The sequence below is a fragment of the Silurus meridionalis genome, chromosome 7, assembly GCF_014805685.1.
Source record: "Silurus meridionalis isolate SWU-2019-XX chromosome 7, ASM1480568v1, whole genome shotgun sequence".
In the NCBI taxonomy this organism is placed as follows: Eukaryota; Metazoa; Chordata; class Actinopteri; order Siluriformes; family Siluridae; genus Silurus; species Silurus meridionalis.
Genome location: NC_060890.1, coordinates 7,245,176 through 7,270,974, shown reverse-complemented (window position 1 = coordinate 7,270,974; position 25,799 = coordinate 7,245,176). Strand labels below are relative to the sequence as shown.

The 25,799-nt window shown below is 39.8% G+C and overlaps 2 protein-coding genes across 3 annotated transcripts; one reads left to right on the top strand and one right to left on the bottom strand.

Moving 5' to 3' along the window:
- Positions 1–10,670: 10,670 nt before the first annotated feature.
- On the top strand, positions 10,671–13,263 carry adoa (2-aminoethanethiol (cysteamine) dioxygenase a). Its single transcript, XM_046852943.1, has one exon. It carries the CDS (start codon positions 10,995–10,997, stop codon positions 11,772–11,774), a length of 780 nt encoding a protein of 259 aa, XP_046708899.1. The 5' UTR covers positions 10,671–10,994; the 3' UTR covers positions 11,775–13,263.
- A 2,329-nt stretch (positions 13,264–15,592) lies between these two features.
- egr2b (early growth response 2b) lies at positions 15,593–25,150 on the bottom strand. Of its 2 annotated transcripts, none has more exons than XM_046853000.1 (2): positions 25,018–25,150; positions 15,593–17,476 (listed from the first exon to the last, which is right to left on the bottom strand). In XM_046853000.1, exon 2 carries the CDS (start codon positions 17,454–17,456, stop codon positions 16,389–16,391), a length of 1,068 nt encoding a protein of 355 aa, XP_046708956.1. In that variant the 5' UTR covers positions 17,457–17,476; positions 25,018–25,150; the 3' UTR covers positions 15,593–16,388. The 2 variants fall into 2 exon arrangements, with proteins under 2 accessions (XP_046708956.1, XP_046708955.1); XM_046852999.1 differs by lacking the exon at positions 25,018–25,150 and adding an exon at positions 17,825–18,253.
- Positions 25,151–25,799: the final 649 nt, after the last annotated feature.

Sequence of the window (25,799 nt, the reverse complement as noted above, 5' to 3'; positions counted from 1 at the left end):
TCATCAGGGAAGTAAAGTGCTGCTACAGTTAATATGAAAAGGGAACAGAAAATTTGTGGACTTATGCCAAGTCAATAAAAATGTCAGAGCTTAAAGCAGCCTCATCAATTCAGCATTTAGGGAATTGCTCCATACCTCAGATTTCATCCCAGCATTATTGCGTCAGCGTTTACATACGCCAATTATTTACCATAATTTGGTTTTATCTGTATAGCAGATTACAGTGTAATACAGTGCATTGTGGATAAATATAAAATGTATGTCCTTTTGGGCTTCCATCACACAAGTCCTGAAAGCTGATCACAGGATGTGCTCGTCGAACAAATTGTTCAGATGTTGCTGGGACAATACAGAAGTATAAACAGTGAGTAATAAGAAGAGATCTAGTCAGTTTCATGTGGAGTACACAAGAAGCTAAAAGTGGAAGGCTGGATAGATAGTGATGATCTGATTAATATGGTATTGCATAACCAGTTTCTCCATTTTTGGTTGTTTTTCCCATTATTGCTCCAGCAGTGGGACAATAAGAAAATTTCGAAGTAGAGGAAGCTGTTAGAGGTAGGTAATGGGCACTGGCCATCTTCTCATGAACCATTTACTGCACTTAGTATTAATTCACACAAACACTCACACACACACAAACACACACACACACACACCTCCGGTGACAAAAAATCGGTCGAATAGGCACACTGCCTGCTCTGATATGATGACAGGAAATGATTCATCAACTCAACGCTTTTCATACATTTCTTATTCATGCATTGGTGCTGCTATTATTCTTTTTCCTCTTTTTCCTGTAGTGGCCTGTTTGATTACAGTCACGAAAGATGGGACAATGTTCCAAGTTCATATCTGGTTTCTGGTAAACATTATTCTTCGACAGTTGCTCACGTTCAGTCTCACATGAAGGCACTTATTATCACAAAGGCACACACATACATATATACATGTATGCAAAGAGTCTGACATGTTCTGCCTCATCAGTTGAAGGAAGTGAAAGCCCCTCGTGGGTTGCTGTAGCTGTCATTGTGCGCTATGCATCCTGTCGCAAGACTTCCAAACGTTGGATGTGAAAGCAATGCAAGGGGAAAATGCCAGGAATGCTTCTGAGTGGCACAGAGGCATCAAGGGCCCACCAGTGGCCCTGTGAGCTGTCACTTACAGTAGCTGTGGATGGAAGGCCACCGGTCAGGGCAGCGTGCCCAGCAGACGGCAGCCGCCAGCTGGATGAGGTCCTTCATACGAAGGGCCCATTTCCATCTTGATCCCTGACAATAACCGGGAGACAGGACAAGGCCATCAGTCTCCATTACAGGGACAGTGTTTTCTCTCGCATCGGCCCTCTCTGTCGTGTTCTCCTCAGGATCTAAAGGAGACGCTGTCTCATACATCATTTTCCTCACAAAGCTTGAAAGCCCCCTGTAGTGGTGAGATGGCTCCTTCCTGCCTACCAGCCCCTCCCTGCAACGTCGGTCCACCTTGACAGGGCAACTTCCGCTGACAAGGGGAAAATTTGCATAGCAATGGAGACCTCCTTAGCTCTGATGGGGATAGACATTGTAAGTGACACTGCAGTTCAGGCCACATCCAACAGCCTGTGTAATGGCATTCAGGTACAGCATAGAATTATGCTTATAAAAACTTAAGCATTATTTATAGTTTATAGAAGCATTCATCACAGGAATCATTAATAAAATCCTGGGGGATGTTTTGGAGCTAATTGAGATCTCCTAGTTGCTTTGATATATTGCATTACATAATACATCTATATAGTTTATAGAGATTCAAACAAATCTGTTCAATTTGGAAATATTAGTGGAATGAAACTTTTTTAAACTCAAAATCCTGACCTCTCTGTATTTACGGCCGCGGTCGTACCTCTCAGCTGTGGCCCAGCATTATTAATTGCTGTGGTTCTGCTCTGCAGATTGATTTGATAACATGTCTGTCTTCATCCAAAAATGATTGTTCACATTGATTCTGGGGGCAAGACATTCCCCAAGCCTCATCCCTCTCTCAGCATGACTGTTGACTCTGTGGCCGACTAAGAGATAAGAAAAACGCCTATTACACCTTCCTCAGCTGGCAGGACATCAGCCCTCATTCTTTCTAATCCAGCTCTGTGTAAGGCTTGTTCCAGTTCAGAGACCAACCACGAAAATCTTGTAAGATACTCGTTGGGTGATATATAGCAGGCTACTGTTGCTATCAGCACCTGTTGCTTAAAGCAAGTAGACTTCTACAACTTTATCTGCCGGCATCTGGTTTTCATAGTAGCAAACAAGATGTCAACACCAAGCAACTAATCAGTATTTAAAAACTAATCAGTGATCATCTGACCTGTATAAAGTATTACTAACATTGCATGCTTGAATCCCTTGACAGACAGAGAGCCAATGTTGGACCTTGTCAGCAAATCATACAATACATACAAATCATACGTACATCATTACTTTCATTGACCCTTCAGAAAAACATTAGACATCAATTTACATCATTGCACACAACATATTGTGTACACACATCTATATGTCTAAGAGCCAACATTAAGAGTTGAAAGTTAAACCAATTCATTGACATAAACGAAATTATTAAAAATACCCCATGAATTTGTTTTTAAATTCCAATGCAAACAATATCCAATTTGTCTACTACTTGTTTTGAATTGTATGTATACCATAAATCAGCAGAGATCCAAAATAGAAAAACAGGCGCATTATATTACACAGTTTTATTAGCTTGGTTCCAGGCTGTGAAAATATCTAGTGTCAAATCCACTAGGGAAAAATTCAGATTTTAGAGCTTCAGACATTCTCTGTGTCTCTTTTCAACATTGAACCATAATGACGTTTGAAGGAAATTAGCGGTTAGTGACCCAGATTTTTCAGCGTTGATATATGAATGTAGGGAAATGATTCATAGAGAGTAGCTGTACATATATAGCACCGGGTGCAATAATACTTTCATGTATACTTTTTCATTAACAGGAAAGGTGTCAAAAAGAAAAAAAAAAATGCAGGTTTTTGCACTGATGGAACAGTAGTTCCAAAGCTTTTTAACTGTACCCCTACAACCTCATCAATAAAGATCAAGTTTCTTTACATCAGCACTGAACCAAGGAATCAATGTTGTGGGTGTAAGTCTGGACCATATACACATTTTATATTGAACAAAACCCCTATATATTATATCCATTAACCGTTTGGTGAAACGATCAATAAGACTGAAAGGTTTTCTCGCTCAGTCTATTTCAGATTTTAGAAAGTGTGTCCATGTCATTAAAGTATAAGTCAAACAAACAATAAGAAAACAGCACATTTTGCCATCTTTACATTTCTTTGCCCCAGTTCTTCTTTTTTCTTGAATCTATTTACAAAATACACATTTTGAATCTAAGATATCTCTGCTTGTTTTCCTTACAAGTTTTGACAGTTCTAGGGGGGAAGAGTGGCCACCGCTGTTATCAGACTGTTTTCCACACCAAATATGTTCCTTTGCTTGGTTTAGATTTGAGTCAAAACTGAGAAAGTTACTTCACACAAGTAAGTCGTTTCAAAGGGCAAAAGGTCATTAGTTGCATATTTCACTCATGATATATGACATATGTCATGACATTCCTTTTCCATATCACACCAGAACTGTGAAAGATTTTTTTTGCATGTGTCATCTTTAGCCCGCTGTCTGGCAACAAATCCATCAGCTTCCTGACAGTCACATTGAAATGGGTTCTTATCCAGTCCATATTATTATGATTTTTTGTATAAATTCGGCTTCCTTTTGAGTTTGCATATATGCGTTTGTATCATTTTTAAGACCGAGGCTCTGTCTGTGTTAGTGATAGGAAGTACAGTATAAGCTAATAGGAAACAACCCACATCTTCATTTTCCTTCCCCTCATAATAATAATATACAAGGTGTATATAATTGATGTATTTCCACCTTGCAGTGAAAAATTTAGTTCCTTCAGTTTTGCGAACACATCAGCAAAAATATGCCAAACATGCAAACCAGTGTATGTCCTCCAAAAGCACAGCAAGAGGGTGCACATGCTCCTTTAGAAAAGGCACATACCTCAGTGAGAAGTTCAAACAGATTCTTAATGGTTTTGCCAGGAGACAACTACCGAATGTCAATGTGAAGCAGAAGCTGGTCATGCAATGATTAAGCTTACTGAAAAATGGATTTAAAAGTGTTTGTGATTGACATAATGAAGTTAATCTTTTTAACTTCATCATCAAGGACAACATTTAACTCCGGACTCTTACTGGCCAGGGTATTTCTCCATATGATGCAGTGTGTCAATATTATTTCAGGGTTCACTTTCTTTACAAGCTCAAACAGTTCATGCACAAACAGTCCCTATCATCACTGTTGCTGTTTGTGACTGCACAGTTTTTCAGTCATTGTCTTTGAAAAAGCTGATTATCACCTCACAAATCCCCAGTAGTTCTGCTTGCAAGATTCTTGCAAATCAAAGTATGCTCATGTATATCAGTCTCTTACAGTTAGCACACAAAAGCAACGACATGTGCTTTCCCACAATTATCTGTTGAATCATCCAGTTGTAATGCAAATGGTTTGTTTTAGTTCATCTACCACTTGACCAATTTCTAGTGACATATCAAAACATCAAGAACTGTTTTCAGTAAGTCATCCTCCTTCTTGCTATTTAGAGTCTTTGCCAAAATTGTATATTCAGGAAGTATGAGTCCCACCACTAAAAATTAGTTTTAATGGATTTTACAGTCATGCAGAATAAGAGGCTTCTAGTGGTTTGGATAATATGCGTGAGGCTTTTTTCAGTTTGCTTTGAGCTTTTCTGAACATTTTCTTTGGAAAAATGCATTGTGCTCCCCAACATGTTAGGTATTTGGTGTTAAAGTGCCACTGTAAATGGGCTGTTTTTACCACAGAGAAAACAGTGGCTGTGTGTCTGTACATGGAAATCCTTGGTTTTGCCAGTTTTTGTATATTGGTTCTTGTTTCTTTTTTCCAAAGTTTCTCCTGAGTGTGAATCTATAATTTTACTGCCACTTGAAGCAGTAGCAGCTGACAATTTCAACCATTTATTCATCACTGCCTGGTGAAGTATTTCTGAACCGTTCTCTCTCAGCATTACATCTAACACAAAAACAGAAAGAAAACTCAGGTGAATGCAGTAAAGATAACTAAATACATTTTTTAATAATATCAAAATAGTATTATTAAAAAGTAGTAAAAGTAAAAACAATCATTTTCGCCTATGTGACATGACAGACCTGACAAGCAAAGCAAAATTTCATTATTTTTCACATAAGCCTATTCTCATGTACCCCCTAGGATACATACCTACTAGCCCCCCTGTCACAGAAGGACCCTTTTGGTCCCCAAAAACCTGCAAGTAAATGGTTCCTAAAATACATCCTTTTTTCTTACTGTATTTTTCTTGTACAACAAATATCTCTTTCCAAATGTTCTTCTTGAAAAGGTTCTTTCGCAACTTCTTAAAAAAAGGTTCTTTCGCAACACAATTAATTCTTCTGAGAAGCAAAACTTACATTTTTCATATTAAGAATGGTCATTAATACTTGTATCAATATTGGTGAAATAAAATTAATTAAATAAATAAATAAATAAATTAAGTAATATTTTTAATATGATTAAATATTAATAATATCTGAATATTAATAAATATTAATATCCAAATAAAATGTTAATATTAATACAAAATTCTTCAGAAATCGTTTATTGTTTTTAGTGTAATGTTCAGTGAGGCAGCTAACAGCCAGGGAGATCTCAATTCCCTCATCATCCTCTATATTTTTAAAAATAGGGATGCCAAGAAGAATCATGGCAGCTTATGTGGCAGCAATGCCATAGAAGAATCATGTTTGGTCCCCAATTTCATTTTTTTTTTTTAGTGCTATAAAGAAACTTATTTCAGTACGAAGAACATTTTGTTTAGTGGAAAGTTTCGATGGATGATAAAGAATCGTATTAGAACCTAAATTAGAACCAAAATTCAAAAAGGATTGCATTTGATTTACATGCTTAAAAATGCATGAAAATCAAATGCAATCCTTTTTGAATTTTGTAACAAAGCAAAAGAAGATTAAAAGAAAAATAAATCAGTCATGTTGCTGCTTATACACATACTGGAATCCCAGAATGAACAAATTATATAGTATATAATATATTAATATAGTATATTGAGTAATTGGATTATAATCTGTGCAGGAGAAGTGGGAAATAAACTTGAAATAGGTATGTGCTACACTCAGTTACATTAATGAACTTGAAAAAGTGTTGATGTGAAGTTTTAAATGTGATTAATTGAATATGTATTTGTTACTTAGAATGCCTACATAGCTTATAAAAAATCATGTGGGCCTGAATTCGTATACTGCTACTACTACTTTGCCCAATACTGAACAGTTTACAGGCTGTTTTTCTGTATTAAATTGGATTTCAATTAAAACAATGTGCTATACAGTCTTCTATACTATACAGTCTTATTGTTATAATACAGTACGTCTATTTCCATATATGACTATTAAATTTAAGTAGAACTTTTTCACATTTACTGTGAAACACTGCCATGACATACGATGCCATTTGAAAAGATGAGCTGTTGACGTAAACTGTGCGTATGTATAGCATCTGAAAACAGCTCCTCATTCACTATATACTCAAATAATATACAAATAACACAGCACCAATTTACAGGAAGAAAAAATATTTTCATTGGACTTTTAATTTTGCAATGCAGATAATGGCATCTCATACATTTTTATAATCCTTGTTACTTGTTGTCCTTTGGTTTGAAGAAAGGACCGCTGCTGGAGCCATTTGTTTAAGGGAAAACAGTTCCAGCATGGAAAACAGTATGAATAAACCAACAATCTGATCAGGACAGCACTACAAAAAGGACGTTTATTGCGAGATGTGTGAGCAACTTGGTCTTATTGTCCTCTATGGAGATTGTTTTGAGGGGAAGAATCACTTCACTCATTCAGGAATTTTCTGAGAAATATGAACTCCAGTCTATCTGACTCCTGCGCTATGTAAGTCATGCACATTTTAAACATCAGAGAATAATGTTGCCTTTATTTGGCCTGGACATTAGTTGAGAAGAGTGATTATCTGGCCTGGAAAAGCTTGTTTATTGTCAACCAGTGGACACATGCTGGTCTCAGATGTCCCTGATAACAATGGAGGGGACTGTAAGAGAAATGTTGTATACATAACTTAGAAAGACATAATGAAATAATGTTATACTGAGTTATGAGTTTTGGGTAAATGTAATGTTGGCCATCTCGATTGGCTATGATGGTCTTTCACATTCATCTACAGCAAAATTAAAGAAAAAGTGTTATTTATTTATTTATTTTTTTAAGAAAAAAAAGTCTAAATGTGGTATATGAAAAAAACCTGCATAGCGAAAACACAGAATAAAAACAAACAAAAAAAAAATTAAAACAGAGTTTTTCTCTGGATTCTCAATTCTGATTGGTCAACAGGTTGTGAGTTATTTTTCTATAAAAGTACATTTACAAAATTATTTCAATCCACTTATATTGCATGATCATTTGTAATTAACAAAATGACTTCTAGTTTGGATGCACCATTAATCAGATATTAAAATATAAGGTTTTCATAAGGTTTAAACAGACATTTATTTAGCATCATTAGAGGTTGCCAGCACTTTGTAACAGTCAACAGTATCAATGACATGTTTCTGTCAAGGAGACATTGTGAGTTTGTGGTTTCTTACAAACATGAATGTAACAAGCTGGTTTTTTTATTATTGCATAATTCACTTAAATATAAAGATTACTAGGTTGTCATATTTGATGATTGGGGAAGTAACTGCTTTATATCTGCTAAAGCATTTAATAACAGGAACTTGCTTTCACGTACATTCCACAAGCTTACATGCGACTGCAAATAAATAAAGCATGTATGATGTCATTCTTGAGTTAATAATTATTAGCAAGAATTAAAGGATTAGGTAGTTATTGGAGAATAATTAACTCTGAGGTGGAAAAAAATAAATTTAACCGCAACACACTATTTTGCTTTTTGATTGTCCTTCTTTAAATCTACTTCCCATTGTGTTTTATTTCCAGTGGTGGTACACAAATCATGTAGTTAAAGTAGAGCTACATCAGGTACGATTTTACTCCAGTAAAAGTGCTCCCTTTAAATGTTGAGTAAAAATACAAAAGTATTTGCCCCTCAAAAGTATCCAAAGTACTATGATTTAATATGGCTATAATGTTCCTATTATTATTTTTGTCTCAAGACTCTTTTCTTAATCAACTCAGTTTATGTGAAAAGACCAATTTTACTCTCAGCGCACCAATCTATTAATAGATTGATATTAATAAACCAAGAACTGGTTGATATCTATTCAAATGATCATGAGCTCGAAACCTTCTTTTCAACTACTTCAAAAGAATTGCGCAAATAAGGCCATAAGTGTTGCGGCAAATTGATTGGTGGGTTTCTGTGTGCGTGACGAGTTAAGTTTTATCCACTCATAGATAAAAATAACAACTGATTTCGCACATTGTATTCGAGTAAAAAGTACGATATTTGACTTTGAAATGTGGTGAAGTTAAAGTAAAGAACTCCTCGAATGTTAATACTTCAGTAAAGTACAGATACGTGAAAACGCTACTTAAGTACAGTAACAAATTATATTTACTTTATTACTGTCCATCACTGTTTATTCCTTATATAATATTAGAACAATAACTGACACTGGTAAAACACCCACACAGATCGATAGTAGATCGATTAAAAACTACCAAATGCTGGGTCTAATTTAAGATTTATTGGTAAATATTGAAGAGGAGCATCTTCTTCTTCTTCTTCTTCTTCTTCTTTTGGCTTCTCCCATTAGGGGTCCCCACAGCAGATCATTCATCTCCATACCCCTCTTTCCTCTATGTCTGCCTCTTTTACCCCAACTACCTGCATGTCTTCCTTCACCACATCAATAAACCGCCTTTTGGCCTTCCTCTTTTACTCCTTCCTGGTGGCTCCATCCTCAGCATTCTCCTACCGATATACCCCATGTCCCTCCTCTGCACATGTCCAAACCATCTCAATCTCGCCTCCCTCACCTTGTCTCCAAAACATCCTACATGCGCTGTCCCTTTAATAAACTAATTTCTAATCCTGTCCATCCTCTAGACTCCCAACGAAAATCTCAAAATCTTCAGCTCTGCTACCTCCAGCTCCACCTCCTGTCTTTTACTCAATGCCACTGTCTCTAAACCGTACAACATCACAGGTCTCACCACAGTCCTATAAACTTTTTCTTTCATTCTCGCAGATACTCTTCTATCACATCAAAGAGGGGCATCTAATCAAATTAAATAAAGGTAGTGTATACCGTTATCACCTGTAAGTTACTTATCTCAGCCTCTGGACTGATCTATGATGTGGAACAACCAGAAGAAGCTGAAGAGCTGATAATCTTTGGAGTGGAAAGTTTAAAAAAGAGGCCAACGTTTCTTAAAGCATATAATGCTGCTGTAATCATAAGCAAATCCCAGACTTCTTCTCGTTCTCGATTCACCTCGTTCTTGATAACAAACTAAATATAAATTTATATCCAGATTTCTGATGTTTATAACTGAATAGGACACATTTAGAGTCATTGCAGAGAAGCTGGGAATGGAGAAATTACAGTATGGTGGACTTTATATAATATATATGTCGAACACGAAACATTTAACATCATCTTTTTTGTCCACAGACTGTATGCTTTTACCTCATAGATATCCCTATATGTGTCAACTGTAGCTGATTTCCATATCCTGGATGCAGCGAGAGGGGTAATTGAATTACCCCTGCTGGAAGTGGCATTTAGAAGTGCTCGTGTGTGGAGTAAATGAGCAGACCTCATTATTTCTCAAGAGGGCGGTCTTTTGTGGTGCCGTGCAAAGGTGCACTTCACCGACTCATAGAGACGTGCTCTGTCCAGCCACACACTTCCTCACCTCTTTCATTCTCTCTCTTCAAAATTATTTGTCCAGTGTGGTTGCTTCATTGCAGCTTGAAGATCGCCGATTGGGGTTTTAACGTCTTAGTTTGCAGATATTATCTTGATATGATATTATCTTATAATGGAGGTGAATTATTGTGCGGTTAGATGGTTGTATGCATGAATAGAAAACAATTCCCAAAATATGTTTAACTCCACAGATGATGTTCCTTCGATTCACTTTTTTTTATCTCATGGCAGGGGTTTAACTTTAAAGAAATGGGACGTGTGTGTCCGTGTCATAGATTATATATATTATATAACTTGAAAGGAAGAAGGAGAAGAGGAAAATGCATGTAATGCTTCAGGGTGGTGATGGGGGAAGGGACAGGGTTGAATGGCCCAAAGGCCCTCCTAATTTCCCCTACCCTCGACTGGGTCTGTACAAGAGGATTTCTGGGAATTGTAGTACATCCATGCTGTGAATAATTTTAATCCCACTTCATTTTAGGTCCCTAGCCCATTTTTATCAACTTTACACAAAGCCACTTTGGCGACAAAATGTGTTTTGGGGAGCTTGTGTCATTTTAGACAGGGCTGATTTCCAGCGGCAGTGTTTAATCCGCAATAGACTACAAGTCACATTAGGCTTCACGTTTTTGGCGCATGCGCAGTAAAAGCCGACGCGTAATCGCCTAGACATGAACCGAGTTGAGGAAGGAATGGCTGTGCAGTTCTTGAACCATAAATAATAATAATAAAAAAAAAAGAATAAAGAATATCGCCCCCTTTTTTTAATTTTATTTATTTTTTGTTTTGATTTCCATGGAGACTTTGTAACCTACAGCGTTTTCTGTGACTGTCGTGACTGGAATGGCGTGAGATTGCACTTGGAAACATCTGGACGCTAATTTGGGGGTATCCAGCTGTTCGGGTTTGGGCGTTCATATAAAAAAGAAGCATTGTGTGTGTGTGTGTTTGTTTGTGTGTGTGTGAGAGAGAGTGTTTTTGGAAAATGCCACGGGACAGCAGTAAACCTTCGCTGGTCCAGAAAATCGCGATCCAGGCGCAGGTTACGTTTAAAAACGGCGACGACGAGAAAGATCTGGCGGGGAACCTGGCGGGGAACCTGGCGGATCTACGGGCGCTTCTGAGCGACATAAGGGCCGCAGATCTCAACATCGCGCCTCCGAAGAAGAAGAAGAGTTCGGGCTCGGGGACGCGGACGCGGACGCAGGCGCACAGCCGAGCCCCGGTCACATACATGCACATTTGCGAGACCAGTGCGTTCAGCATGGGCGTGTTCGCGCTGCGGAGCGGAGTCTCCATCCCTCTGCACGACCACCCGGGAATGAACGGCATGCTCAAGGTGCTCTACGGCAAAGTCCGGATACGTTGCTTCGACAAACTTGAAGGGTCTCCTGACGCTCACCCTGATCACGTGGGATCCGGGGCTGGCAGCGAGAGCGTGGATCCGGACTCGTTGTGCGCGGCCGCGCTGCGCTCCTGTGCCGAGTTCACGCAGCAGAGCGCGCCGTGCGTACTCAGCCCCCGCAGGGACAACCTGCACCAGATCGACGCGGTCGATGGACCAGCGGCCTTCCTGGACATCCTGGCTCCGCCGTACGACCCGGACGACGGCAGGGACTGCCACTACTACCGAGTATTGCGCACGACCAGGAACAACGGGGACGACCAAAAAGATGAAGAAACCGCTTGGCTTTTAGAGATCCCCCAACCAGAGGAGTTCTGGTGCGGGGGCGAGCCTTACCCTGGCCCTAAAGTCACCGTGTAGGACCGCCTTTTAGAACTGATTTCTGGGGGCTTGGTTTGCCATGTATTAAAGTAATGGCATGTACTGAAGTTATATCAATACATGCCAAATAGGGGGGGATAGGTGGGGGAGGGGGGGGGTGTCACCTGAATTTGAGAATTTTCACCTAGGTGCATGTTGTGTAGCTCAACTCAACCTACTGGTCCATTTACATCATTTCTTTAAGATATAAAGATTCAGAACTCTTGAGTTTACAACAAACTGAGCTGAACTGTAGTGTGTGACATTCCATTAATTTGTGTTAAATTAATGTGTGAGTCATTACTTTTATGGGAATTGTGGCAGATTTGTATGTATATATACACACAGACACCACACGGTATTTCAGCCTTACACCTTTTCACAAGGGACACTTTAATAATTGATCAAATGTGACATGGCATCTGATCAATTCAGTTATAACTGTGACATTGGGACACTACACGTTGTTGTTTACAGACTCGATAATCCGTTTAAATCTCATTTTTATTAAAGGTATAATAACTATTTTCTGCAAATCCTGATATAATAGAGTTTTAGAGAGATATATCCTTCACCCCTTATATTGTCTTTGTATTGCTATGTATTGCAATCACGATGCACTTTCTAACATTTATCACATGGATAAAGCAGCATTTAATAGCAATTTCTTTGCCATGCGACTTAAATGAGATTTCGATTAAAGACTTGGCCACAAGGCCATTTTGACCAAAGCTATTTATGTTTGCGGAACAGAAACGCTCATCCGGCGGTTCCGAGTTCATTCAGAACACACACCAACACATTTACCCTTCTGTAATAGTATTAAAAAGATCAGTATACTGACTGCCATACTGCAAATAACCGTGTCTGTGTGGGGCCGTGTTCAGCGTGTGCTGGATTTGTAATTATCTTTTTAATTACTTTTGGTTATTAATGTCCGGTTATGTATCTTAATTATTGATAGATTTTAAAGCTATAAAGATGGGGGAAAAATTACTTCTTTTACATGCATTTTTTTGTATATTCACAGTGTTTTTCAGTCCTGCTTCTCTACAATACACATCCGACTTTATTTTTAATGATCTAATGGTTTCACAATAAATATACAGTATGAATGTATTAGAGCAGGAAAAATTCCTGTGTCAAAGAAAAAAACTTCAGGACCAAGATTCTAAGAAAGTTCTTTTCCCCAACTATACAGTACATTCCTGACACTATTCAAATAATCTCAATGACCTATGATTTACAAGATCTGTGATTTTGGGGTTATGTAATATTGAAAATGTAAAATGATCTATTAAATATATAAATTGTTGAATGTAGCCATGCATTTAAAGCTTATGCCGACTTTCATGCACACTACACACATAGCTTCTCTTATATACAGTACTTGTGCTATATTTATTAAAGTTTGTATTATCGGTTATGTGTATTGTCCATCATGTTTTATATCCTGACTTTAAAACACAATTAAATTCTTATGACCCTGCATTTTTATTTGGTCTCACTATCTCACATGAAGGAAAAAAACTAAACTAAAAAAATAAGCAATTGATTATTCACTACACTAAGTCTAAATAATAATCAAAGAGACAAAGAGGGGAAATCCTCACCTATGCCAGGATTTCATTCTGTTCAGTTTAAGGCACAGTTGTGGGTGACTGCAGTATGTAAATGAGATTTGCATTTCTTATGCCCGTTATGGCATTTTGCAAGTGTTTCGTTGCATAATTGGAGCATTGCATGTAAGCTGACTTCACCTCCTTTGCTTTGACTTTGTCATTTGAATTTTCTGTGAGCTGTCATGGGTGGTGGGATTTATGCTGACTGCATGCCTAGTATTGCGATGAAAAAAATAGAAAAACGGGAAGCTGGTTAGTCATGGAGTGAATATCGAGGAGAAGGTCATCTCTAGTAAAAATCTGTGTTGATGAGCTCTAGTGCTTGGCTGGCTTCTATAGGACCATTCTTGATTTTTTTAATAGCACTGTTTTGAAATGATTTGTACAATCTGTGCTGGAAAGATTGTCACACAAAGACCAGTTTGTGCTACCTTTAGACATCTGTATTTACTCTTCATTTCTACTGTGATTTTTCTTTTTTTTGTTTCCAATAATCTTTTATTCAATAAATAATTCAATAATTGGGAAAAAAATTTTTGTTGTTAATGCAACAAAAAAATTCCTAATAAAGCACATACCTTCACATTTACAGCATTTTCGATGTCCTGTCCTTAGATCGCATCTGTACATCCGCTTCTGTGAGCCGAATAAAACTTCTTATGTTCTTTGAGGCTTCCTTGTGCTTAAGTTTAAGAGCGCTACTGTTCAGACCATCTTGGGGTGCAGTAATCTGATTTCGGGCTTTTTGGACAGTAATTGCGTGTAATTGTCAGTCTGAAGATTGAGGCATAGGTTCTTCTGAGCGCTGGCTTCAATCCATTGCTCGAGCAAAACAAGGGCATTTTGTTAGAATGACAATCTGAAAAAGATTTTTCATTATACTATGGCTGTCCTGTTTGAAAAGCCTGAAGTCTACAGAGATGCAGATCTGATTTTCTTGCAGTGATTTTTATTTATATATATATATATATATATATATATATATATATATATATATATATATATAAGATGTAATCAGGCTTTTATTCAGCCTCAACCCGACATCCATATTACTTGGTGTGAATATATTATTATTATTTTTATTTTTATTTGAACGATCATATTCTAGAAAAGTCTAAACCCCGTTTTATACCCTCACTGATGTAATTCTCACCACACATCCTTATATATTTGGATGCCATCAACAATACAACTTCCTGTTGTAAGCAAGGGACTGTCCCCACCTCTGCAGGTGTGATTTCTTTTTTTTTCAACCACAGCCAGGTCACAATAATCCCTCTTTCCACCTCTTTGAGCGAATTCAATCCACAGATACTTTTTGATAAAGTCATGTTTATTTACATAGAAAACATTTGCTTCTCTTTTTCTCTTATTGTGTAAATCAAACGGGACTGGTAGAATATATGTACAGCCAAAAAAAAAAAATACAGGTACAGGACAGAATGGATTGTGGCCTGACTGGGATGTATTAAAGACAAAATAATATACAAAAGATTATTTTATTAAAATATATGCTTCATGTTATAGGAGAACAATTTGCTCTTGAGGCTGTCTGGAAATGTCACTAGTGGTGAATGCTGATAATCTGATATCTTCAGACGTATCTGACCACTGAGGAAATATAAAGATATAAGTATTGTTCTGATTGTAAAACTTGGTGGGGAAAATCATAATCAAATGTTCACAACGTTTGAAAGAAAAGATGATCTTTGACACCTCATGCGTCCCTTTCAATTATGTTTTTCTATATTATTCAGGCACGTGTGTCAGGAACCTACTGAAGAACTGATTTTTTGTGTATAGCCGGGGTAGGTTGTATATCCTAATGAAGACCAAATGACCTACAAGGATAGGACTTTTTGTTGTTTTTGTCCTTTGTGAGAACATTTGGCCGGTCCCCTGAAATGAAGTGCTGCTTTTATACAAAAAATTGTTTTTGTTTTTTTTAATAACAAAAGGTTAAATGGTATTATTTTGGTTTTTGTGGTTATGGTTAAGGTTCGATTTAGGTGTGTGAATGTATATGTGTGTATGCAGGTGGGTGGGTTAGTGGGTGGATGTGTGTCCTTGTGGGACAGTGAGTCAGACCTGACTGGTGTGAAATTGGGAATTTCCTACTCAGGTGTACATCAGACTTTCCTACTGATCTGTAATATGAAATGTGAATATGAAAATGAATTTTGGGCTGCAAAAAAAAACATGTCAGACTCTGTGTTTTATTGATTATGTTGTTTTTTAATGATGACAGAAAGTTAATAACCTGCATTAGTGATTTCATTCTAATTATAATTACAATCACAAAACAATGAGATCTATTATTTACATTGACTTTTTTTTCCTATTCACCATGAAACAAATAAACACCAAATAAACATTGTACAAAAATAGAGATTTTTCATTTTTTTCCAAAAACAAAATTGTTAAAAGATCCACTGTACACTGTTTATTAAATGCCTCCGTACATGTTCAGTTAATGTACAATAAAAGAAAGGACGAAGGCACACAAAAAAACAGATGGAAAGAGAGAGTTAGATTTCATTTCACACATTAGATGAACAGTTCCGACTTATTGCAGAGACAGCGGCTTTATCATTACAGCCCAATCTCATATGGCCAAAAAGGACATTTCACATTGTCAGTAGAATACGTACACTCCCACATGCTGTTTAAAGTTATTCCATTAAATTATTTCACCGAAATATACAAAGAAAGTGCGTTTAGTCAGTCAACATGTGACTGAGAAAGTCAGGTAAGGACGCGCACTGTTAGTGTCCCTCATCCAAAATAGGTACAGGTCAATTTTCCCGGCTCTCTCTGTCCTCCCTCTCCCTCCTTTTTCCGCTCTGAATTGGACACCTGAAGTGTTCGCACCGGTCCATGTGCACCTGCAGAAGTAATCACTTTGAAGAGTTCCCTCGGTTCGGTGCTGAGGATTGGGCTGCGAGTGCTGCGACCCTCTCCAAATCTAGGCAGGTTGCGCGCACCAGAATCCTCATTGGCTGATCCCGGACGTGGAGTTTGAGCCCCCTGCGGAAACCGAGGAGTTCGAGGTGGACGAGGACGCCGCTGCTTTCCTGTCCTTCTGCCTCAGGTGGATCTTGGTGTGCCGCTTTCTCTCGTCGCTGCGCGCAAACTTGCGGCCGCAGTAGTCGCAGGCGAACGGCTTCTCGCCCGTGTGCGTGCGGATGTGTGTGGTCAGGTGGTCGCTGCGGCTAAAGTTGCGCATGCATATGCGGCACTGGAACGGCTTGTGTCCCGTGTGGATGCGGATGTGCCTGGTGAGCTCGTCCGAGCGCGAGAAGCGACGGTCGCAGCCCTCGGCAGGGCATGGGTACGGGCGCTCGTGCACAGGCGTTTTGCTGGGCCGGTTTGGGTATTTCCGCGGGCGCAGGATGGGCCTTAGTGGCAGGTTCTGTGGGCTGTACGCGGCGGGGAGACGCGCTCCCTCGGCCACCGGTGCAGCCAACGTGAAGTTCCTGATTGTATTGAGTGGGGTAAGGGGCGGCGGCACCCGGAAAGGCTCGAGTGGGCATGCGAAAGGTTTGCGCTCGGGCATGGACTGCACGTCCCGCTGGCACGGGGGTTGGAAAAAGCCGGTGTAGTCCGGGAGGATGGGGAAGAGCCCGGCATCAGTACAGGGTTTAGGGGAGGAATAGGCTGGCGGCGGGTACGAGGTGATAGGGCACGTGGACGTTGACAGGAAAGCGGACGGGTCCTGGTAGACCTCCGCGCAACCTGAATAGGGAGGAGGAGGGGAGTAGATGTGCTGCTGCTCCATGTCCGTCTGGCCCTGAGCCACCGTGCAACTAAGCGTGCTGGAGAAGTGAGCCGGAGACACCGAGGAGGAGGAGGACGGCGAAGAGGACGTCGATGAGGCCTGGGTCATGCCCAGGATGCCCGCACTCACGATGTTGATCACGCCCTCTGGGTTCCAGTTGCCCGGATACTGGGAGTCGATGGAGAACTTGCCCATGTAGGTAAACGTCTGACTGCGAGGACCAGCCGACTGCGCGAAGCTGCTGGAGTAGGGCAGATCAACGGCGCGCTTCTCCGCGCTCATATCCCCGCCAACCAAGCCATCTGCAAGACACGGAGAACAACACTGATATTAGTATGAGCGTGTTACATACATTCCCGATTAAAAAATAAATAAAAAAGTCCGCCCTGGGGGGAGGGAATAGCAAACAACTTGCATTTTACGCACGGACGCACCAGGCAAAATCCATACACCGCACTCACACACACCCGGGCAGCACACACACACACACACACACACACACACACACACACACACAACTAATGCATCGTTTAACAAACTAAACCCTTATATAAAACTATGTTTTAAAAACTTCTTGTAAAACACGTGACAGCTCGGATGGAAAAAAAAAAGATGTAGGATGACACGCGCGCAAACGGAGCTCAGCTTACCTGCTGCAAGTCCATTTAAATGGTCGTAATGTCCACCTAGATCACTGTTTGGAAAAATCGCGACCGAGGTTGGCAGCGCTGTGCCCTCATCCAGTGAGTAGATGCCCTCAGTCAGAGGGTGCACGAAACTGCCGAAAGTGACAGGGCTCTTCTCCAAAGTTTTTGCGGTCATCATTCAGTCGCGAGAGAAATGTCTGAGTTTGCGTGCGGATGAATGGATGGATGGATAGATGGATGGATGGATAGATGAACCTCGGATCACCCTCTGCTGGTTCACCAAACAAAACTCACATGAGCAGCGCTGTCACTTAACCTCAGAAGTGTTTAGCGCTCGCTCAGATGTTGACCACGATGGAGCGATCCTCTCATCACTCTGCGTGTGTCAGTGTGCGCGTGTGTATGCGTGAGTGTGTTTTGTTGAATGACAGACCCTCACGGCGCCTCTTATCTGTACTATGTGTGTATTTATGAGGAGCGTATGTGCCGTTACGTCACTGACCATATAAGGACAGCGGTCTGATTGGCCGCGAGGCTCCTGTGACGACACCAATGCGATAGTTGTCAATGGAGACTTCGCTCGCTTTTGCTTCACACCGATGGACCAGCGGTAGGAAAACTCATGCATCTACCAATAATTAGCAAGAAAATACATTTTTTAAAAAATGCATGCATGCAAAAACTCTTTTTTTTAATAATGAACTCTTTGCGCATAAAAACAACCATGGGGACAAAGTGACAAAACACACAAGCGTGCATCTGGTGCATCTATCACTCCGAATCAGGAATTCCGGTTTTACCTTCAACCCCTTAAATGGTTTTTTGATCCGGTGTATGAACAACGCCCCTGCGTACATATATGGGACTTATTCCGGAACATGCGCATCGGAAACTGACGAGTTCTGCCGAGCAAAGATCTGAAAACCACAAACAAATGAGACGCACAATCACGGAATTTCTAGCTTTGCTGTTTAACCCTCGGAAAGTGTGTTAGATCTATTTGAATAGCCATTTGGTGTGTTGTTGGAAAGAGGGAAATGCGTTTTTAGTAACTCTAGTCTATATTTAGTTTTCAGCTGGAACACTTTAATGATCTTATGTTTCGACGTGTGTTCACATATACAACACATTCATTCATCATATATTATAGGAGCATTATTCCCTTAGTATTATTACTATTATTAATACTATTATTATTATTTTTTTATTTTTATTATTATTTTTTTATTATTATTATCATTATTGTAGTTATTGTTGCTGTTGTTGTTGTTGTTGTTATTATTGTTATTATTATTGTTGTTATTATTATTATTATTATTATTATTATTATTATTATTATTATTATTATTATTATTATTATTATTATTATTATTATTATTATTATTATTTAATCTACATCTAGCTGATTGCCCTCTAGTGGTTTCTGAGCGCAAGTCCCAAAACAAATTAGAAGATACAGTAATCCAACTAAAGTGCGTACCTCGCTCATGGTGATCTTTCAAATGAATTTTTTTGTTTGTTTGTTTGTTTGTTTGTTTGTTTGTTTAGTTTTTCCCCTATTCGGTTGCATTTCATAGTTTGTTCCAAAACAAACGCAGACCACAATTTTCCAAAGTAGCCCTCAAATTGACCATGGGTCTAAATATAGGCTAAAGAGAAAAGTTCCGTTGTTCTAATGGTTTATAAAATGCGACTCGAGTAGACACAAACACATACATACACTGTGTTTGGGGTGAAATTTCCCCTCGTGGGTTTAGAAACCTATCTGGAGGAGGAAGGACACGGGGGAGGAATTGAAGCCCATGACAGGGCCAGCTCAGAAAACATGACACATATAAACGAATAAAGGAACCAGACCTGTTCAGTATGTATAGTCATTTACAATGTATAGGCTACAATGCGGAGAGTACAATATAACAGCCTATTTATCTATCTATCTATCTATCTATCTATCTATCTATCTATCTATCTATCTATCTATCTATCTATCTATCTATCTATACTGTATTCTATTCTATTTTATATATGTGGTTAATGCTGACCAGGGTTTTGCCGGTTTTCTTTTTTACACACGGCTGTTTTATACAGGAGATTCATTATATACTTTAATTATTGCATTCGCAACGTGTGCTTTACTGCATGTTATTTTCTATACACACACTCCTGATAATAGAATAGGGGATAAGTTGCCCAAATGCCTGCGCGCAATATGGAGGTCTAATAGCGGCTTTGATTTTATTGCTGATTTTATTAAATGCAAAATGCAGCAATTTTTAATAGGAGCATTTTGTTTTTTAAACACAGATAGATAGATAGATAGATAGATAGATAGATAGATAGATAGATAGATAGACAGACAGACAGACAGACAGACAGACAGACAGACAGACAGACAGACAGACAGACAGACAGACAGACAGACAGACAGATAGATAGATAGATAGATAGATAGATAGATAGATAGATAGATAGATAAATGAAACTGTCCTAGATTTTGACTAGCAATGAAACGTTATAAATTAGCCTTTCTAAATTTTGTCTAAATTTTGGATTTAAATGAAATAAACGAAACAAATGCATAAATGATTCAACCATGCTGAATTGTTGTGCTGAACCACTGTTTGAACATGTAACATGTTGCATATTTACCATTCAATTTATACTGATTTAATCCACTGAGATTCTAACACTGGATATGTAGAGGAAATAATGCAGAAGACCCCTTTAGTCATTCCTCACTAGGGGGCAGTGTACTCCATTTGCACTCTGCCCGGTCACTGGCACTTCCAGAAAACTTATGGCACACCTTGTGTTGTGGTTGTAATTGCCCTTTTGCACTCTGACTCTGGTTTTTCTTTATAATGGCTCAGGTTTGGATACAGGTAGGGGATGCTGACTCGTACTCCTTGCAATTCAGGGCATGTGGATGTAGGCGCAGGTTATATGTGGGCCAGATAACCACATCATGCTTTGTGCAAGCAAATCGGGGGTAATATGTTCAGAGCTGAGATTTGTGGCATGGGTTATATGTCTTGGTTTGAGACTTAAATCTTTAGTGTATATATTTTTAGATTGTACAATTTATACCTTGTGTATTTTGGAACATATATTTTTGAAAGCCACAAGTTAATTAGATGAACTGTTTAACACCTGGAGGAGTAAAGCTTCTGCTTCTAGGTTCACAATGCATATTCATTTTATGATGTGACTCAGATGTAGAGGTTTTAGCCACATAGTTTGGTAGGTGAAATTTTCCTAAACAAGGAAAGCGAAGGTTTGCATTGTATCAGCGTTACAGCTCATAACATTTTAATTCTTCCTTGCTCGTAATGTCACCGTGCTGAAATCTGACATGAAAAGATTTCTGGTATTTAAGGTGACAATAATAGGAAAAATAGGGAAAAAAAAACAATATATTAATTGTTTTATTGATTTTTTTTATATAAAGGCTTCAATCTATATTAGGAATGTATGCAAATAGCAATAAACTACAGCCACCACACATTCACTGTTATGAGGTTGGGGGCGGCTTTCCACTCACCACACAATCCTGTTCTTTAAGATGTAAAAGGCGAACACTGACCCTGGATCAGTCATGCTCTGAGAAGTCTGATGTGTATGACCTCAGCTTGAGGAGTATGAATGTCACTTCTGTGCTTAGTCAGTGGCAGATTTCACTTTCATGCTCACTTTTAAGCAACATTAAAGGAATAGAACTGAGACGATGAAACGGAACGGTTAAATTTATGTCCAACTTTGCCAACGTAAAGGAAATAAAGTTCGAATTGTAGGATTAGTTCAAAGAAACCTGCGGTGTCTTCCATCTGATCAACTTAATTATTTGCTTTCATTGATACAAATCTTTCTTAATTATATGACGTCTTTTAAGAATGGAATGAAATAAGACCAGAGCACTTGTTTAAAGTTCCACTAGCGTTGTCGTTCTTCGTGTGCAAGTTCCCGCTTTCACATGTGCGAGTTATACGGTTATCTAACCCATCATAGGATGCCTGAATGTGTTTAGAACACAGGAAACCTCAGAGTTTTATTTCAGCTAAAATATCAGCAGCCATCCTGTTTAAAATTGCTCAGTCACATGTATTTTTGTCGGCACCCATACAAGTGATGGTTATTTTGGTGCAGGCGTTGCTGTCATCATCAACAGCCATCGCTGTTGAGTTCATGACTCTTAATACAACTCAGGACACTATGGCGTCATAACCATTTTTTCGCCACGACACAAAAATGAAGCCATCTGTTGTCACTGCATCGGTTCTGCGCTCGTGGGTTGGTGTTGCTCAGATGGTATCAGATACTATCGGAGCCAAAAAAACAGCCTGCTCGGTGTCTTGCTTTGCTTTTGGTGTAGGCGTTTTTAGAATTAAGCAAAGGGAAAAGCCCAACAGAGTTTACATGTATGTACATACTGTATAAGAATATGGAAAGTCTGATGAATTCTCCTCTGACCACGGTGCTGTTTAGTAGAAACGGTGTGGCCACGTCTGTCTAGTTTGTGTTCGCAAAGTTGCTACCATTCCTACAGTAAATCTGAACCGAGAAAATCGGCCTCCTACTGCTGCTTAAGCCTGTGATTTACCATCATTTCCATCCTTTTCCTGTCTAAATTCTCCTCCAGCCTTTGTTGCATCGAATCGCATTTTTTCATCACCTCTGTCACAGAGACCGGCGATTAGTTAAGAGGTCGTGTTCACCCCGTCGTCATAATGACACCTTGCTGGATATCGACTGGAGAGCAGCTCCGCAAATCACCCGTGCCGCTCGATAGTGAGCCTGAGCCACTGACATGCCACATTTACATCCTCTCCCGGAGACGTTTAGAACCGAAGAAGCATTTTTCAGCCCAGGCATGGCGGGTGTGAATAAACGGTAATGTGACAGGCAGGTGACAGAGCAGCTCTGGTCAGTCCGATTAGGGCCACGCATCAGCCGTTGTTAATGGGGGAAGTCCTCTAAATGTTGTCCCAGTACCTGAACCTCCATAATGAGGGGGCAGGTAATGAAGCCAGGCTTGTTTTTAAAGCTTGTATTAATTGCCTGGTGTCACGCAGGGTCCCGGCTATAGATAAGCCTCAAATAGTCAGGACAGCACTAGGTCGAGTGAGAATTTGAGTTTTACATGTAAATGGATCTTGCTTTATGAGCTACAACAAGACTGGCCATCTAGCATGTGAGCGAGTGGCGGGTTATGCAGGTGCATAATGAGTGGCGAATAAATCCACCCTACTGAGCAAGAGATCAAGATGCTGTTATCAGTCATCGCCATGGGCCATGAACCGACCCTTTCACATTTTACAGCTGCTATAATTACAAACTCAATTGTAAGACCCACAGCACGGTTGTTCTCAATGGAGAATTGTGGCTATATGGCAACGTGAAGAGACACAAAAGCTCTCAAGTCAGCCCAGAACAGCGATGATCTTTTGCCGTTAATTGTTGAAGAAGAATGTTTCACATTTCTAGGGATTCTTGCATCCCTCCCCCACAGAGGAAAGAAGGAAGCTTCTTGAGATGCTCTTGTCCTTTGTTGCACACCCACAGATGCAAAAATGTTTGCACACATTGCAGAAGTGGTGCAGCTTGGCGCAGACAGCTGGTCCAGCTCGGTGCCCATTGGCTGCTGGGTTATGGTCGAGCCTGGCGGGAATGATGGGACTCAGTGTACTGGCCGCCCACAGCAAGCAGCCGCTGAATTCAAGAGCTTTCACTCCTGTATGTCTTCAGGGTCACGTAGGGTCAAACAACTCCTGCATATGAGGATATATCAAATGACCTTTTCTGCCTCGGCTCCAACCCTCGTGTGATTCTCTTTAGATTTTCTCTCTAGTTTTGTTTTTGTTGTTTTGTGTTGCCTTTTTTTAAAATTCTTTCGGTTGTCTTGACTGACCTTTGACGGCCTTGATGACCTTGCGGTGCGACGAGTCACCAGCACACCTGCATGCCACATCAGTATGTCCTCCTTATACATCTGTTAATGATGTGCTCTTGTTGTACAGTGTGTGACTTATTCAGAAAATAATTACCAAAGAAAAAACCTTTGTCAGTGTTCTCCCAGAAATCCATTAAAAACAACAAAAACATAAACAATTCGCTATTTTGTGTCGTGAATCACCACACTGAGTCAACACAAAAACCTCTGCGCTGATACACAAAGGAGGTCACAAACATTATTTCTACATGAGAAAGGAGTGCAGGCCGAGATGGGAAAGAGAAAAACCGCGATGGGAGCGGAATGGCGCGCACAGCCGCCTGAAACGCCGGTCAGGCATATGACAAGGCAGCATAAAGCAACCTGTCAAGTTCCACCCACAATATTCAGATGAGCTCCGTCAAAGAAGAGTGAATGGACACCAACCTGCTCCAGCACCGGCTAAGATCTAAAGACAAGCCGTGGGAGAGTCCGCAACAACACGAATTGTTCTCTCTTTATCGAGTGGGAGGCTGTTTTTCTTACTGAGTTTGCGTAGGTGTTACTTTTCTATAGATGCTCACCATCAAAGGACTCAGCAGTTTGCGCTTGTGGTATGTGGGGTGAGAAATTCCCTCTAGTTTTTTTTTAAGTTGCATTATTTAGTGTAGCCTAAATAATTTGTCCTATTTATACACACATGGCTTTGCATAGGTTCAAAGAATCGGTAGATTTTGCACTTTTTTACGCATTTTAGGAATTAAAGAATATTTATGTCTCTTGGGAAAAAAGTATTCGCACAAAATTTAACTATTGCTACCTTTTTTTTTTATATTTGAAAAATAAGTTTAAACTCGCTGTAAATATGAATTTCATCCTCCTGTTCGGCCCACTTAGTCCCTGTTAATTGCGATAAATCGTTGTGTCCCATCAAAATCATTTGAAGTTCAAAGAAGAACTAATTGCATGCAAAACAGCCCTCAGCTCCTCTGAATACGGCCGTGCTAGAAAAGGAAAGCTCTTTTTCCCGCCTTTCCTCCTGTAATATATTCACTTTCCACATTACCTGCATTATCTAAATAAAGAGGGCATGTGCTCTCAGTGCAAAGTGCAGCACATCCAACAGACACCACATCATGCAGTTCTACAGGACCTAAAAGCACTCACTCACACACTCACTCTCTCTCACTCAAACTCTCTCTTACACACACACACACACACTAAAACCCACGAAGAAGAAGTGTTGCGCGGTGGCCCGTGCTATACTCACATTATCGGGGCTTGGAGAGAAGTGGCTCTTTGTGAATCCCATCACATGAGTGGGCTCTTCCAAGAGCATTACAGTGATCCAGTAGCAACACATTCACACAAACACTAGCCGTAATATACACACACACACACATACACACACACACGCTCTTGGGATAGCTTGGGCTCCTCATCCGATCGGATCGCTCTCCAAACTGATTATCTATAATCTACCAAGGGGCTATATGAGGAGTTCTCTCATTCTCTCTCCCTCTCTCTCTCTCTCTCTCTCTCTTTAAGGGGGTGTAACACACAAAAAAAAATCAAGGAAACTCAAGACAATAGCACTGTTCCTTGTGCACGCCACATCTTTGACATTGAAATTATCATGGTAATGTTGAGTGAGAGGTGTGGGAGCTGGGATAATTTGATGGAAGGACCTGTAGGTGTTGGTGTCACTCACATGTCACATGTAGCAGCGTGCACCTCCCTGTTCCAACTCCGACTTTTAACATAATGGCAGTTTTAACATAATGTTAGCACAGACGAGCAGCTACGTTATTTTCCCCGTCTTAAACAGTGTTTTTTTATTTTTTTATTATTGGATGCATTTTGCTCACAGACCTCAAATTGGCATATTTGTGAGTGTATTTGGTCTTAAATGAGGCATAAAAGAGGAAGCTTGTCTGTAAATATGAATAGCAAACACACACACACACACACACACACACAACACACACAGGCTTGCCCAGGCCTCTCCAAAGCAGAGGCACGTGGCCAGGGGGCCATGGGTCGAACTCGGGG